Source organism: Micromesistius poutassou, assembly GCF_964030765.1.
Source record: "Micromesistius poutassou genome assembly, chromosome: 11".
Taxonomy (NCBI): Eukaryota; Metazoa; Chordata; class Actinopteri; order Gadiformes; family Gadidae; genus Micromesistius; species Micromesistius poutassou.
The window spans coordinates 19,571,337-19,586,858 of record NC_140281.1 but is presented as its reverse complement, the minus strand read 5'-3'; the positions used below and the strand labels follow the sequence as shown (position 1 = coordinate 19,586,858).

The window sequence follows — 15,522 nt, the reverse complement described above, 5'->3', positions numbered from 1 at the left end:
TTGTGTTTCACCTTCATTTCTGATGTACAGCTCGTAAACGACTTGTGCTCAATATGCATGTGTGATGCTGCGGGCTTGACTCCGGCCCTCTGGCTTGACTTTTGGTGCTGAAGGGGAGATTGTCTGGAGCCCTGAGGTACCCCCCCCCCCCCCCCCCTCATATCCTCAACACTTGCAGTGGAGCGGAAGACGTGTACAGCAGGCATGTCAACCAGTGACAGGGCCGGTGGGACCACTTGGGTTCTTCGCTTTCAGACATGACTGTGGAATAACATAGCAAGGCGCTTGAGCCACACAACGCACTCGGAAAGAAGTGCATGCGACAGATACGCTCAAATCTCACCATACACTTTCATTCCTGATACTATGACGGTACAGAACACCCGGGATGTGTTGTTACCTCTTTTTTATGCTCTGTCATGTCATGTTGTCTCTCCTCAGATTGTTTCGGCTTTTAAAATACACTTTTGGAACTTCTCAGCCCTTGTGTGTGATCTCCCCTTTCTTCACTTGTCTCTCCTCAATGCTACATAATGCACTATTTACAATAGCCTCTCACACATGCATAATGTAATGGATGAGGTGTTCATGAAATATGAAGTATAAATACACATGTATGACTTAATATAGAAGGGAATATACATGTCATATTTACCAAGGGTTCAACAATGGTATTTTGTAATCCACCCTTTATTTCCCGTTAATAATTCTGATGGCAACTCTTTGTACCTTTGCCATATGGGGTGCTATATTTTGTTAAATTACAATAATTACATGACTAATTAATTGATTTGATCTTGTTTAATCATTGGTGGGGTTGTGCCAAGGTGTAGAAGAAGAAGAAGAACAACAGATCTTTGTGTTCATCTTGCAGTTCCCAGGTATTGGAAGTCTATCGCAGTCTATTGCAGTTCATTTTCCCCAATCTTCCCCCAATACCATACAGACAACCAGGCTATACATTTACTTCATCGTGCATTCATTTTACTTACTTATAAGGTTGGATGCATAATATTATATAGATATTTTGGTCTGTGTTTTTATTGACTCCCTTCCCTTCCCTACACCTTTAAAGGAAAAGTCAATAACACACAAAGTGAAGAAAAAATAAATATATAATACGTAATACGTTTACACTGTGTGTGTGTGTGTGTGTGTGTGTGTGTGTGTGTGTGTGTGTGTGTGTGTGTGTGTGTGTGTGTGTGTGTGTGTGTGTGTGCGCGCGCGCGTGCGTGTGTGCGTGTGTGTGTGTGTGTGTGTGTGTGTGTGTGTGTGTGTGTGTGTGTGTGTGTGTGTGTAGCTACACAATATAAACAGGTGTTGTCTATTCATATATACTTGAAATACTATACAGCAAACACCACATGTAAATATCATATTTAACCTCCTGTGTAATGTTGACTATGGCCCTTCAGAGGACGCGTGTTTTTCTTGAACACGCCCTTGTTTCCGACCAGGAAGTCCAGTGACGCCGCTCTGGCGCGTACGTTGAAAACAACCCCGGGTAAAACGCTGCTGACGTTACACTGACAGAAGTTTAGCATCATGCTTCAGTCGCCCGACTGGTGACGTTAGTGTCGTTACTTATCGATTCTTTTTTCCTGTCGCCACAATAATAAACTGGATATGGATCTTTCTCATCTTGTAAAGAAAATAGGTACGATACATACGCACGATAATACCCTGAGCGAAGTTCGTCGGTCAGCATCTGCGACGTTAACGAAAGTGGTCGCAGGATTGTTCTTCTTACGAACTATGTGTTGTATTTAATGTGCTTTTGCGGCTCTTCGGAAGTACCAAGAAACAATAAACAACAACAATGCATTTTGAATCGTAGCTTACGGTTTATATAACACGAACGGTGAAACACGTAACGTTACGTTAATATCCTCTTCTCAACTGATCTTCTCCTGTCAAAGGTCACTCCTTAAAGGAGATCCGAGTCCGAGCCATGAAGAGCATCCTCTCCAAGCTGGACCACTCGCTGGTGTCGCTGTCCGACCTGGTCCAGGAGAGGATGCTGTTCGTGGTGCTGCTGGAGTGGTTCAACTTCCCCGAGGTCCCCATGCAGGACGAGGTGCTGGAGCTGCTCTTTACATTATCCAAGGTACGGATGAGTATGCAAGCCAATGGCGTCTTGCATAATGAAACGTGAAGCAAGGTTAGAAAGACATTAATATTAACCATGATAATGTTAATGGACTTTTACAAGGATTTTGAGTGTTGGTCAATGCAGATAGCTGAATTATACAATATACTTATTTATTTGAGGGTATTTGCAGTGCTGGACCAAATTATGAAATAGTTAATCTATTTTTGCTGTGATTTGAATTCCGGACGGTTTGCTGTAACTGTCATCTTCCCAACGTAGCATCCTAGCGCAGCCCAGATGCTGAGAGATGTTGGAGCGGTGGAGTTCCTTACCCAGCTGTCGCCTAACGTGGAGCCCAGGCTGCGAGCTGTCATCGATGGCACCCTGGACCAGCTGTTCCATCTCCCGGATCTACTCCCAAGTTACACTGCCGTACCCCCCTCCCCCCCCGGACACAGGGCCGCCACCCCCCCAGGTTACCCAGAGTTAGAGCTGAGGCATTCTGTTCTGCTTACTTTCTACAATGAGAGAATATTAGCCATATATATGTGAGGGATAATGTATAGAACGCCGGTCATTATCGGGAAATAAGCCCAGACAGGACGAACCGGACACAGACGCGAAGCGGAGGTGTCTTGCTTTGTCCTGAAGGGGCATATTTTAGATAATGACCGGCGACGTTCTATACATCATCCCGCTTATTACACCGTTACTTGCCAAAACGTAAAAATAACTTTACACAGTGTCTTTTTACAATTACCGGTCGTAGTGTTGATGTGAAGAGAAATAGTCTGCCAAAGACGTTGACGTCGCTTAGCAAACGAATCAGCTGGGGTTGATAAGTTACTGGACTTGCAGAGTGATACGAAAGACGTGAAAAAAATCCACTTTCCTTGACAGAGGTCATTATATGCTTGGCAACGGTCATTATTGAAAAATAATTCACCACCGGAAGTCGGAAAGGCCCATGCAAGTGAACGGAGCGTTCCACAGCATTGGCACATTTGTGTAGGGATTCGAGAAACTCTGAGAACTCTTTGTTAATAATATTAATAATACATTTTATTTTTGGCGCCTTTCAAGTCACCCAAGGTCACCTTACATAGAATAAAAAGCATAAAACAACAATAACAACAACGGTTATGTTCTGTTCCTCAGTGCTACCTAAAGAGGAGTCAGCCAAAATCGGTTATTTCCAGAAGAATAGGCCAGGCCAAACGAACGCCCCGCCTCACAGGATAGCAGGTACTTTAAACACATGCTCAATGAGTTGTATGTTTATTAAATTGCAGTGTGTTTAATTGCATCTTCTCTTTGTTTTCAGTGTGCGAGTCTGTGAAATGCCTGAAGTTTTCCATGTTCCCGTGGTTGCCCTTGACTACCACAGACAGACACATACTTTCATCCAATGAAAGGTGGGCAAACTCATCCCAAAAAACTACAGGGATTCAGTTTATTTTTTACTTCCATTCATTTTCCATTTGTAAATGACAACAAAACTAAACAATCCCCTTTGTCATTGCTGCGTTTGACCCAGTTCTCTGAGGAGCAGCGATCCCAATTTGGTACGGACCACTTGTCAACTCCTGTGCGACGTCATCATGCAGGACTTCCCTGCTGAGATCTTCCTGCAAAGACCGAGCATTGTGCAGGTAGGACTGCTGCCCCCATAGATCACACACAATGCACGCACACACATTTTTGTAATGTTGTTTGGCTAAGAAACTTAAGACTGCTTTTTCTTGAAAGAAAACCCTCTATAACAATATTCACAAAATAATGAAACACTAACACTAATAAAACACTCAGATTTCTACCGAACAATCACTATAAATAATTTCCAAAGCGATGGTTGAGTCTGTGTCACCATTGGAGGTTTTTTCAGTGAGGCTCCGCCACACTCAAGGTGCAGAGAGTGCTAGATTTCCCACTGTATAGAGCTGGAGAGTATGGGGGCAGAAGGAAGTCTCTCACTGTGAATGACTCTGACACTTTGACCGTGACATTCCCACCTCTGATGTCTGTGGTAGGCCTGGGCGATATGGCTGAAAGACATATCACAATGTAACTCGATCATATTGATTGATATCGATAACTATTGATCATTTTAATGACCTAAAAATACTAGAAATTACCATGCTGGATTTAAACACTTCTGTTTAACACTTAATATGACCTTCCACTGTTCTTCATTGATAAATACTCCAATGTCGATACAACAATGAAAAACACTAAAATATTGTAAATAAGTATGGAACCGTGTTTGTGTAACAAACGCAGCTGCTAGATTCGGTGGTCCAGTCTATTATCAATATATATTGAACATGTTTTATATTGATATTGAGCAAAAGTCTATCATGATACGATAATTTATTGTTTTATTGCCCATATGGCCCAAATGAACTGTTTTGTAAATGATCCATTGTATTAGAAAGGTGTTTATCTATATTTAAAATGTAGACGATATATTGTATATTCAATGGCCAACTGTTTTATCATGCTTGCATCTCGCATGCAGAAGAGTGTGGAAATCCATGCAGGATTTCAGGCCCGATTTGATAAGAGCAAATGTCAGATTTCCAACGAGAATCATGCAAGCTCAACATTCAATATTTTCTTCATCATACTGTCTTCAGGGTCAGCCTATCTCGAGCTGTCACGATTCCCTGGTCTGAATAGAGAGTGGGGGCGAGCTACCTTTTAAAGCATACGGCGTACTCTGCGTGGTGGTCAAACTCTCCTTTCTGCAGATATGCAGAAAGGAGAGTGGTGGGGAGTTGGGGGTGTGAAGCTTCACACTGTCAGCGTAAATGACACACTTTTCTCCCTGACCTTTTTGAATATCACAGCGGTAATTAACCTGGCTGCTCAGGCCTTAGTGAGCCCCGAGAGGCCGGCCCTCCTTAGCCCTCACCTTTAGGCTTTTAATAACCCTCCTGCCTTTTCATTGCCCTAATGAAGAGGTTGGAGCCGCTTTCTACGCTGCTGTTGCGGTGGCTCTCCCAAACCCGCGGAAGCATACTTATCGTACGACTCGTTTTACAAAGTAGGAGTTGGCTAGTGCTGCATCAGAGACCGTAAGTAATATGGCGAGTAAATTGCGTTTGACCGGCCGTGATCCCGACCGACACGGTGGCCGCCTGTCTCCGCCGTCTGTGCACTTCTGTCTGAGCTTATTTCACCAGTCGATACAAGGGGAGGGAATACAACCAGTACACATTAACGGGGTAGTAATCAATTAACACGGGTCAAATGTTGTTGTTGTCGTGCATCTAACGCCGCGTTCACACTGCACACGTCCGTCGACGGATCTCGTTGACTTTGCATGGGGCGCTCTCAAAATGAATTGTGGGTGAATCCATTCCGTCGGCTCCGTTGCCTGCGTCAAAAAGTTGAGAAATGTCCAACTTTTCAGGCAGCGCCCCCCATACATCAGACACCGACCGACGTGTCCAGTGTGAACGCGGCTTAAGAGTTGTTATTGGGGAATGGTTATCTTTTAAGCAAGCTGTCATTCACTCCCTGGTCCATCCATGAACACATACAAATAAAACCCCGGTCAGAGTTATCTTGTGCCCCGGGGGCGTGTGAACTTGGCTGACTTACCACTCTCCATAGATGAAGCTATTTAGATAAATGAAAGCACTGGCGTTTGCGACGCACGGCATCATTACCGACGAGAGGGCAGGGGGGTCTGAACTTGAGGATGAATCGCTGTTCGGATAATTCAATTCCTGGTGCCCTTTCCCTGGATGGGCCTAATCACGGCTTCTCCATCACTGTCTGCAGTTCACCGCGCGCCGTTCAGGACAATCACGCCGCCTCTCTTTCTCCTCTCCGCGGCCGGCCCTCCTCCGTCCTTCAGACACCAATCTCCCACCAAGGCTGCTCTAAACGACCTACCGTCCGTAACGATGCTCCCCGCTACCTGTTTATCTGCCATTAATTAATACGGCACATTGCTTAACGCCCCTGTCTTTTTCTTCTTTTTTTTTTTTGTTTTGCCTCATTCTCTGTCCTAATGAAAAAAGATTGAAAAAAAAAAACAAACGTTGGGGACTAATGATGTCACCGCTGTGGTCGCCGGGCCCTTTTCTTTCTCTTTTGGTTTTTGTTTCCAGAACCTTCTGTCCCTCCTAAGGCTGAGCTCAGGTGAAGGTGAGGCCAGCTACCTGGGGGTGCAGGCGCTAGGCTGCCTGCAGCAGCTCTGCGTGGGCCTGAGGACCAGACTGCGCTTTCATCAGGACCCCAGCTTCTCCTCGGCCAAGCAAGCAGGTCTTTTTATTCACTTCTTTCTTTGAATTTTCATTGTGTGTGTGTGTGTGAGAAAGTGAAAGAAAGCTGCAGTTTGTATCACACAGTGATGTGTGTCTTGGTAGTATCATCTCTATTCAGGCATCTTTCTATTTGTGAGACGCGTCTGCTTGAGGGTAGCTTTTAATTTGTCTGTTTATTTTGTTGAGCAGCTCAGTAAATAGGGGTGTCTTGAAAATAAAGGCTATCCCAGTCAGTAAACGGCACTTGCTATGTTGTTTGATTTTATTCAGTGTAATCCAAGTCATCTTCCACAGATTTGGCGTTTCCATCGGCCTTCTGAATGTCTGTAGTCCCCGGGGGTGTCTTTGTGGAGATGTAAATCAGCCATGAATTTTGTTAAACTCTCCCCTCTATCGAGATGCAGGCGCGCTCCGAAATCGCTGCAGTTGGCAGCCAGTGAGATCCAGTTGATTCCAAACGAGTGTTCAGCAGCTCCCATAGCTGTATCTTTGTTCTGTCAACACAAGCACATAAAAACGGCAATGGCTCGGTTCCTTGCTCCAAAAATGCAAACAACAAATCTGCAAATGTTTGCATCGTCACTGCGCATGCTCAGTGACTTTTAGTCTCAGAGGCACACAGTTGGAATTCTAAGCAAAGATGGTCGCTGCCTTTCGGCGTTCGTCGTGATGATTCTGAACTCAGAGTGCAGAGCTACATTTCCATAAGATGGTAGGTGTAGGAGGGGTGTTTTTGGACTGATTGGCAGAAAGCCTCAGCATCCACTGCTGAATCAAAATGAGGTGCTCGGCTCCTGGTTGTGTGAATGGACATAGAAGCATCTCAGTCTAAGTTTGTGAGCATGCTCAGTGGAGCGCAAACACTCATTTGAAAGAAGTTAGTGATGAAACTGCATAGTCAGGGCAGCTCAGATGCACTAACTTATATCCGGGCTGCTTAACATTCGTTTGCAATAGAATAGATCTCAATGGGTCAGACCAATTTTTCTAACACACGAACACTACTAAGAGTTAAGCAAAAATCCTGGCTGATTCACATCTGGATATAGACGATAGATGTTAAGGTTACCTGGGGAGTTCGCAAACAAGCCAAATCCTTTAAGGATGTATTGTTTCTCCTTTGATGTTGGCCGATCTTTAAAGCTGTTAGAGGAAATTCATACATTTTTGGCAAGACCCCATTTCCCACTTGTTCAATATGAATTGTTTTTGTTTTTGGTAACATGTGTAACTTGTGCCCTGAAGATTCACTGGAAGTAAATATAATAGTGATATGAACCACAAATGTAATGTAATCTGATTACTAAGGCCTGTGCATATCCTATAAAATATGTTTAAGGAAACCGGAACCAGGTTAATATAATCTACTATTATTAATCTATTAAAGTGCACCATATTTTACAGAGAGACAGAGAGAGAGAGATTAGTTTATCACATTATCAAAGACATTGCTCAATAGTTCAGTAGATTATTTCTTATGAGGTGGAACTTTTAGCACTGTATAACATTTTCTCTCTCTCTCTCTCTCTCTCTCTTCTCTTCTCTTCTCTTCTCTCGCTCTCTCTCTGAATTGTTTAAAACCAACCGTATGCATGCCTCTGCGTTTGCAGACACCGTCTCCCAGAACTCGTCTCTGTCCCAGTCTCTGGACGTGCGGGGGACCCAGCCCTCGCGGGCCTCGTCCCCGGCCTCAGAGTGCTCTCCCCGGCCGTCGGTGCTGGGCCGGACCTGCCAGAGAGCCAGGGGCGACGGCCAGGACGGAGACGTGGCCTCCAATAGGTCAGAACATACAAATGACTATTACATGCGTCCTACGTATGTGGGGGTTCTCTTTGGAATGACTGGATGAATGTTTTTGATTTGATTGTTTCCCTGATGTTTATTTTTATTTTTATTCATCAACATGTTCCACATTCAACATAGACGACTTATAAATGTGTACATTTTTCCTGTGACTTTCTCCCAGCTCTTGCGTGTGATTTTTCATGATCCGTTCATACGTTACATCTCAGACATACGTGTGCACCTGTATTTAATTTCACCTTTATTCATCCAGGTGTGTCTCATCTGGATTGAGCTGCTGTATTGCAAGAGAGACCCTATCACAACAAAGTCATTGTACATGAAACGTTTTTTAAACAACACTATGGGGGGGGGGGGGGGGGGGGGGGGGGAGGGAGGAGAGAGAGAGAGAGAGAGAGAGAGAGAGAGAGAGAGAGAGAGAGAGAGAGAGAGAGAGAGAGAGAGAGAGAGAGAGAGAGAGAGAGAGAGAGAGAGAGAGAGAGAGAGAGAGAGAGAGAGAGAGAGAGAGAGAGAGAGAGAGAGAGAGAGAGAGGACCATGTCCCTCTCAGCGCCCCTCCTCCACCAACGTCCTCTGTCCCCTGCTCTCTCACAGTGGCAGCTCCCACCGAGGTGGGGGGGCCGGCGGCGGCGGCAGCAGCTGCGGCGGGGGCCCAGGGGTCGGGGCATGCGGCCCCGTCCCCCGGGGACGCCGTGCCCCCCTTGGACCTGCCGGTCCTGGGTGCGGAGGACGTGCTGGAGCTGCAGCTACAGCAGCTCAGCCTGGCCCAGTTCGCCGTGGCCACCATGGAGCGGGCCATACCACTGCTGAAGACCGGTAGGAGAATAGGGGGGGTTTATTCACTATGTGTTCAGTCGTTTTTGAAGAGGGTTTTTTTTTTTTTGGTTCCAAAGCTATGTACGGCGATGTCTGAATAATCCCGTCGTTTTGGACGCAGTAGGGTTATTATTCTCAAGGATGCCGGCATTTCAGATCGTACCGGGTTCCTTTTGGCTTGGGGGTCCTACGCCATTGTCGTCACACGATGCTGTCCCTCGTTTTAATTTTTGCAGACTTTTTTTATTGTTAGTTGGTGGTTGTCAAGGGTCAATTCAACAGGTGAGATATTAACTGCTCATTAAAAGTAGCCGTAAAACACTGTTATTTTGCATCTAAAACTAAATTCCCTCTAAGTCGCTCTGTGGGAAAGCATCTGCTGAACAAACCGTAAATACAAAATACTTTGTCGTTCTTTACACACTCCCTCTGTCTCTCTTTGTCTCCCTCCCTCCCTCTCTCTGTCTCGCTCTCCTTTTCTCTTTCTCCCTCTGTTTTTATCTCTATCCTTCTCTGCCTCCCTCTTGCTCTCTCTCTCTCCCCTTCTCCATCCTCCCTCCCTCCCCCCTCTCCCCCCTCTCCCTCCCTCCCTCCCTCTCCCTCCCTTCCCCCCTCAGAGTCGGCCCATGTGTTCCGGCGGGCTCTGGAGCTGCTGGGCGGCGCGGGCTGCCTGCTCGCCGACAGCGTGTGTGAGCTGGTCTGGGAGGACGGCAGCCTGGTGGGGGCAGAGCTGGCAAGTTTAGCGCCGCCGCCGCCGCCGCTACACAACACGGCGCAACACATGACGTGTGGGGGGCCCTCTCATGTAGATGAATGGATGCACTCGAGTGGGGAGAGGAAGCGGGGCAGCCACCAGACGCATCGCCCACAGACGCACCGGCAGCATATGGGCCGAGGCTTCCGAAGTGCAGAGCAGGGAAACGGAATGAATTGTATAACATTACAAAACCCTGCGTCTTTTATTGTCGTTGTGGAGGCCTACAAAGGTGTTTAGGTGTTTATTTCCCCCCCCCTTTGTCGTGTGTATTATGCGCGCCGTATGTCGTGTGCCCCTGGGTCGGGTTCCACTTTGCAGCCTGATTGGCTTAGAGAGTCGATGCGGTGACTTTTGTTTATGCGCACGTGAGCCACGTGTGGGTTGTGGTTTATTGTTGTTGTTGTTGTTGGTGTTGTGTTGTTTAGTTTTTGTTTTTGTGTTGTATTTTTTACCGCGCCGAGTTCACCTTGTGATGTTCTCCGGTTGCTCGTGCGTTACGTTTCCCCCGGAACTGGGACTTATATCCTCGTCAAACCCGGGCCCCCACGGCCCTCTGGGCGGTTTGAAACATGCCCCGAGCCTCTCAGCCTGAGAACTGTTTTGTCATCTTTATATGGAGATGAGGTGTGTGTGTGTGTGTGTGTGTGTGTGTGTGTGTGTGTGTGTGTGTGTGTGTGTGTGTGTGTGTGTGTGTGTGTGTGTGTGTGTGTGTGTGTGTGTGTGTGTGTGTGTGTGTGTGTGTGTGTGTGCGCACACACTCGTGTCTCTTTCTTATGAGGAGCCATGTTCCTCACAACAAAAGACGTTTCTCAGGACATTTACTGCCCCCTACTGGTGGTTTTGATATTTTGTTCTCATTCTTTCTTTAGTTTTTTATTTATTTTCTGCTGCCGGAACGAAGTTGCTCTGAATAGATTGTTCCAATTTATTCATACTGAGATATTGAGGTGTGTGTGTTTGTTTGTTTCTGTGTGTGTGTGTGTGTGAGTCTGTGTGGATCTATATCTCATCCCAAAATAACTTTGGAATGTGATTAGATGCAGCTCCCTAACCCGTGCAACTAACGATGGTTTCTGGATCCCAGCCAGTCGTAGTGCCGCTAACTACGTTTGTGTCTGGCTGCAGGCTCATCTGCACGTGAGCGTGTTTGTACACGTGTGTGTGTGTTTCTTTGTGTGTGTGTGTGTGTTCATGATTATGTGTGACTGCATTGCCGTGGTGTCTATGCCACTCTCTGCTGCAGTGTTTCATGTTGTTTTTTTGGTTTAGCTTTTCGGGGGTATTTCTCTGTCTCGCTATACGTGTGTGTGTGTGTGTGTGTGTGTGTGTGTGTGTGTGTGTGTGTGTGTGTGTGTGTGTGTGTGTGTGTGTGTGTGTGTGTGTGTGTGTGTGTGTGTGCGCGTGCATGCATGAGGTTGGTGTACTCATTGGTCTGTCTTGTGTCTCCTCGTCTGTCTGTCACGCAGCGAGAGAAGCTGCAGAGCTGCATGGAGCTCCTGGGGGACACGGTGAGCTACCATCATCAGAGCTGTCTGGGCGGGGGCCCCCCCAGCGCACGGGTCCACCACCGGCTGGCCTACACCGCCACCGCCATCCTCAGCGTCAGACTGCTGCAGGCCGTACTGCCCCCCGAGAAGGTGTGTGTGTGCGTGTGCGTGCGTGCGTGTGTGTGGAGACGCCCGGTATCGAGCCTCCACCGTCACTAGTGGTGGGTTTCATGATTTGTTTGAATGAATCAGTTCGTGTCGGTCAGTTCACCAAGAAGAGTCGTTCGTTCGTTCGTTCGCATTTCCGGTAGCGGAGAAGCATGATTCTCAGTCACTGAGTCGGTCAGACTTGGCTCCTCCTCCGTTCTCGTTCAAACAAATCGCGAATGCACGTTCTCAGCCGAGTCGGTCAGACTCGGCTCCTCCCTCGTTCTCATTCTCAAACGAATCACGATCGTGCAATGGTGCAAACGGTCATCAATCAACACAACATTAACTAAGTTCCTTTTAACTGAGGAGCGCTTCATGGTCGGAATCGGCATGTTGTTGCCCAGCTGGCTCTCGTGACTTCTCAGTCCTCACCACTAAACACAGTCAGTGAACGAACGGCGACTCGCGAGTCAGCGACTAGTGGGTGGAGCTGGGAGTCGAGTCTCGGTGAACGAACGACGGCGAACGAGTCGAACGAGAGCGGCGAATCAGGTTGGTTCGTTCATTTTAAAGAGTCGTTCGTTCAAACTGATTCGTTCGCAAACGAGCCACCACTAACCGTTACTTGTTAAAGTGTCGCGTTTCACGCGCCATTTGATTGAAAGGCGAGATGGATTCCCTGAACCAATCACGGGGAAGACCGCCCCTATCGGGTCGGAAATGAGCCGCGAGCGTTGTGAAATCAGAACCGGCTCACGCAGGGGGACGCAGTCCGACGGAAACGGACATCCACACAGTGCATTCCACTCACTGATACACCGATGGCTGTGTGATTTCTAACACATTACACTCGAATACTCTTGAATCGTACCAACGAAAGCAGTACTAACAGAGCGCCGACCCCCTGACCGCAGCAGACAGAGGCAATATGTCCATCAGAGGAAAGACAGGGAGACAGGAGGTACTAGCAGAACACAGAGCTCTTGACTCGTCGGTCGGTCGCTGCTGCTGCTTCTGCTTCACAGACCCACGCCGAGACCCCCATTGTCAAACTGATCAAACATGCTGCAGGAACACACACACGGGGGGAGTACACACACACACACACACACACACACACACACACACACACACACACACACACACACACACACACACACACACACACACACACACACACACACACACACACACACACACACACACAGCAAATATGACAAGGGTTAGGGTTACACATGCGTTTTGTCAGATATCCGCAGAAGGTGTGTGTGTGTGTGTGTGTGTGCGCATGCCAGTGCCAGCCACTGTTTACACTGGATTTAACGCGGCATGTAGCACTCATATCCGTTTATGTTTGACCACTCACCCACCTCTCCTACCCACGTCCACGGCGTGCGCCCCCCTCCCCCCCCCCCCCCCACCCAGGCCAGTGAGCACCTCCCGGAGCGTGCCTCGGCGGCCGTCCTCACACTGTCCCTGGACCCCGCCCTGGGCGGCGCCTTCCCGGGCGTGCAGGAGGCAGCGGCCGCCTACCTGGAGCAGGTGGACCCCGACGGCCACGCCCTCCACCGCAATGTGGCCCGCGCCGCGCTGTGGATGGAGTCCACCTGCGCCTTCCTGAAGGAGTCTCAGGCCGAGGTAACGCCCTACGCTGGCCACCCCCCCCCCCCCCCCCCCCCCAATCGATGGCCCTCCCTGATATCAATCAATCAATCAATAACCTTTATTTTCCCTCGAGAGATACTGAGGTTTCCATCATTTACAGTGACGACGAGCATACACCAAACGCAATAACAAGGATAACATCATAAAAATTGCAATAAAAATATATCTATAAAGCATATACAATACAAAAAGAGCAAGAATAAAATAGGATGAAATACTAAATGAGAATGAGATCAGCTAAAACAGTTACAGTGGGATGTGTACAATTCAGTTGCTGAATTGTAAGTTGCTCTGCAGAGCAGAGTTGCTCTGCAGAGCATTCCATGAGTTAGGAGCACTGATGGAAAAGGCATCCCTAGACTGGAGTGAGGTCTGGGAACCTTTAGGAGGATCACTGGACCGGGTACAATAGGTCTCTGGGTCCCATATCGCCGGCTCTCGCCCTGCATGGCTGACACCGCCGTCGGTGTGTGAATGTGTGCATGAACGGGTGAATGTTAGGCGATAATTGTACAGCGCTTTCAGCGGACACTTGTTAGTAGGGGTGTAACGATACACTTAAGTCACGATTCGGTATGTTTTTCGGTACAGCAGTTTTTATTATTTTATTTTTGTTAAACTAATTAGATTTTGTTTTGATTTATTAAATTGTATCAAACTAATGCCTTACACAAATGAAAAGACATCAAATACAATTGAGGATAAAAATGCAATAAAGTCCAGGACTTATTTCCAATGTGGTCCTCAACACAAAACATCAGGACAAGACACTCACAGAGTGTATAAACAAACACACAACCACACACATATATATATATATATATATATATATATATATATATATATATATATATATATATATATATATATATATATATTTTATACACATTTTTCGGTACAGGTTTTTTTTTTCTTTTCTCGGTACGTACCGAAATGAAACGTGTATCGAACTGTTAGACCTGTACCGAAAAATTTTGGTATGAATATGCGTAACGTTACACTCCTACTTGTCAGTAAAGCGTGATATAAATGTAGTCTGGTTACCATTTACCGAACCGATATGTGTGTTTTATGTTTATTTCCGTACATCATGTACGTGCGTGTGTTCGGCATCGGGAAAACCCGGTCGATCATTCCCCACGGCGAGGAGCGGCGGGGCTGCAGGTTCTGCCTCCATCCGACCTGACACATATTTAACCAGCCCATGCATATTAATGCAGGCAGACCACCGCTAGAGGGTTAAGAATGCAGGGTTGCCATTTTAGCACCCCCCCCCTCCTCTCAGCAGCAATCGCCTTGGCTCAAGGCCACGGCAGCAGGGAGCTTAAACCCGCGCCGACCCTGCAGTCCGGTGAAGACCGTGTGACCTCCCCGCCCGGCCGCCCAATAACAGGCCATTTATTTCATTCGTATCCCCCCCCCCCCCCCACCACCCCTCCCCCTCCTCCCAACACCCCTCCCCCTCCTCCCAACACCCTGCAGGGCGATAAGAACTGGCTGGAGTTATTGGAGCTGGCAGAGCACGCCACTGACGGCCTGCCCTACCACCAGCACCTGTCCGTCATCAAGGAGTGTGTCCGGGCCTGCGCCTACCTGTAAGAGAGACACACACACACACACACACACACACACACACACACACACACACACACACACACACACACACACACACACACACACACACACACACACACACACACACACACACACACACACACACACACACACGTTGTGGAGGTTTCATAAGCTGCTTATCTACTTTGGTATCACCACTATATAGAAATTTGGTGGAATCCTGTCATATGGATGACTTAATTTTTCTGTGTTTCTGTCTTTCGTTCAATCTTTCCATTTTTCCTGTCTTTCATTCAATCTTCCCTTATTTCCTTCTTATTCCTTCGGCCTTTCTCTTTCCTTCCTCCCTTGCCTCCTTCCTCCCCGGCCTCCTTCCTCCCTGGCCTCCTCCCTTGCCTCCTTCTTCTCCTCCTCCCTCACTCTCCAGGTGGGGCGTGGACCAGCCCAGCCCGCTCCTGCGCTCGGAGAGCCAGAGGCTTCTGCTCAAGCTGCTGTCTCATCCCTTACAGGCTGTCAAGACGGAGGCCTACACCTGCGTGCTGCACCTGGTCAAGGTCAGGGCCGCGCTTGTCCTTCTGGAGACCCCATCCTGGAGGACATTACTCACTGATTCATGGCCGTTAATGGACAAACACAACACGCACGCACGCACGCACAACACTCTTGGCACATTGCTCACGTAAGCAGGATATGATTCATCTGAGTGAAGAAGTAAACAAAAATATTATCGTTAATCATTAAAAAAAGTTATAAAGTTATTATTGTATATGTTGTTGTGTGTATATTAAAACGTGACTTCGTACAGATCTTTTAGTTTTGCCTCTTTTGATGCATCAAAGAACAAAAGCGCTAAGTGCCTTAAAACCTGCAAACGAAACGTTATTTCTGATTCAGCGTTATA

The 15,522-nt window shown here is 47.4% G+C and overlaps 1 protein-coding gene across 1 annotated transcript in view; it reads left to right on the top strand.

Annotated features, from left to right (window-relative positions):
* The first annotated feature begins 1,541 nt into the window (after positions 1-1,541).
* rttn (rotatin) overlaps positions 1,542-15,522 on the top strand; it is a 48,987-nt gene continuing 35,006 nt past the window's right edge. Inside the window, 15 exon segments of the mRNA XM_084475235.1 lie at positions 1,542-1,657; positions 1,920-2,107; positions 2,372-2,567; positions 3,251-3,337; positions 3,417-3,507; positions 3,630-3,744; positions 6,214-6,367; positions 7,980-8,148; positions 8,766-8,793; positions 8,795-8,987; positions 9,605-9,720; positions 11,211-11,381; positions 12,807-13,019; positions 14,529-14,641; positions 15,049-15,175. Coding sequence (XP_084331361.1) covers positions 1,627-1,657; positions 1,920-2,107; positions 2,372-2,567; positions 3,251-3,337; positions 3,417-3,507; positions 3,630-3,744; positions 6,214-6,367; positions 7,980-8,148; positions 8,766-8,793; positions 8,795-8,987; positions 9,605-9,720; positions 11,211-11,381; positions 12,807-13,019; positions 14,529-14,641; positions 15,049-15,175 — 1,992 coding nt within the window. The 5' untranslated portion in view covers positions 1,542-1,626.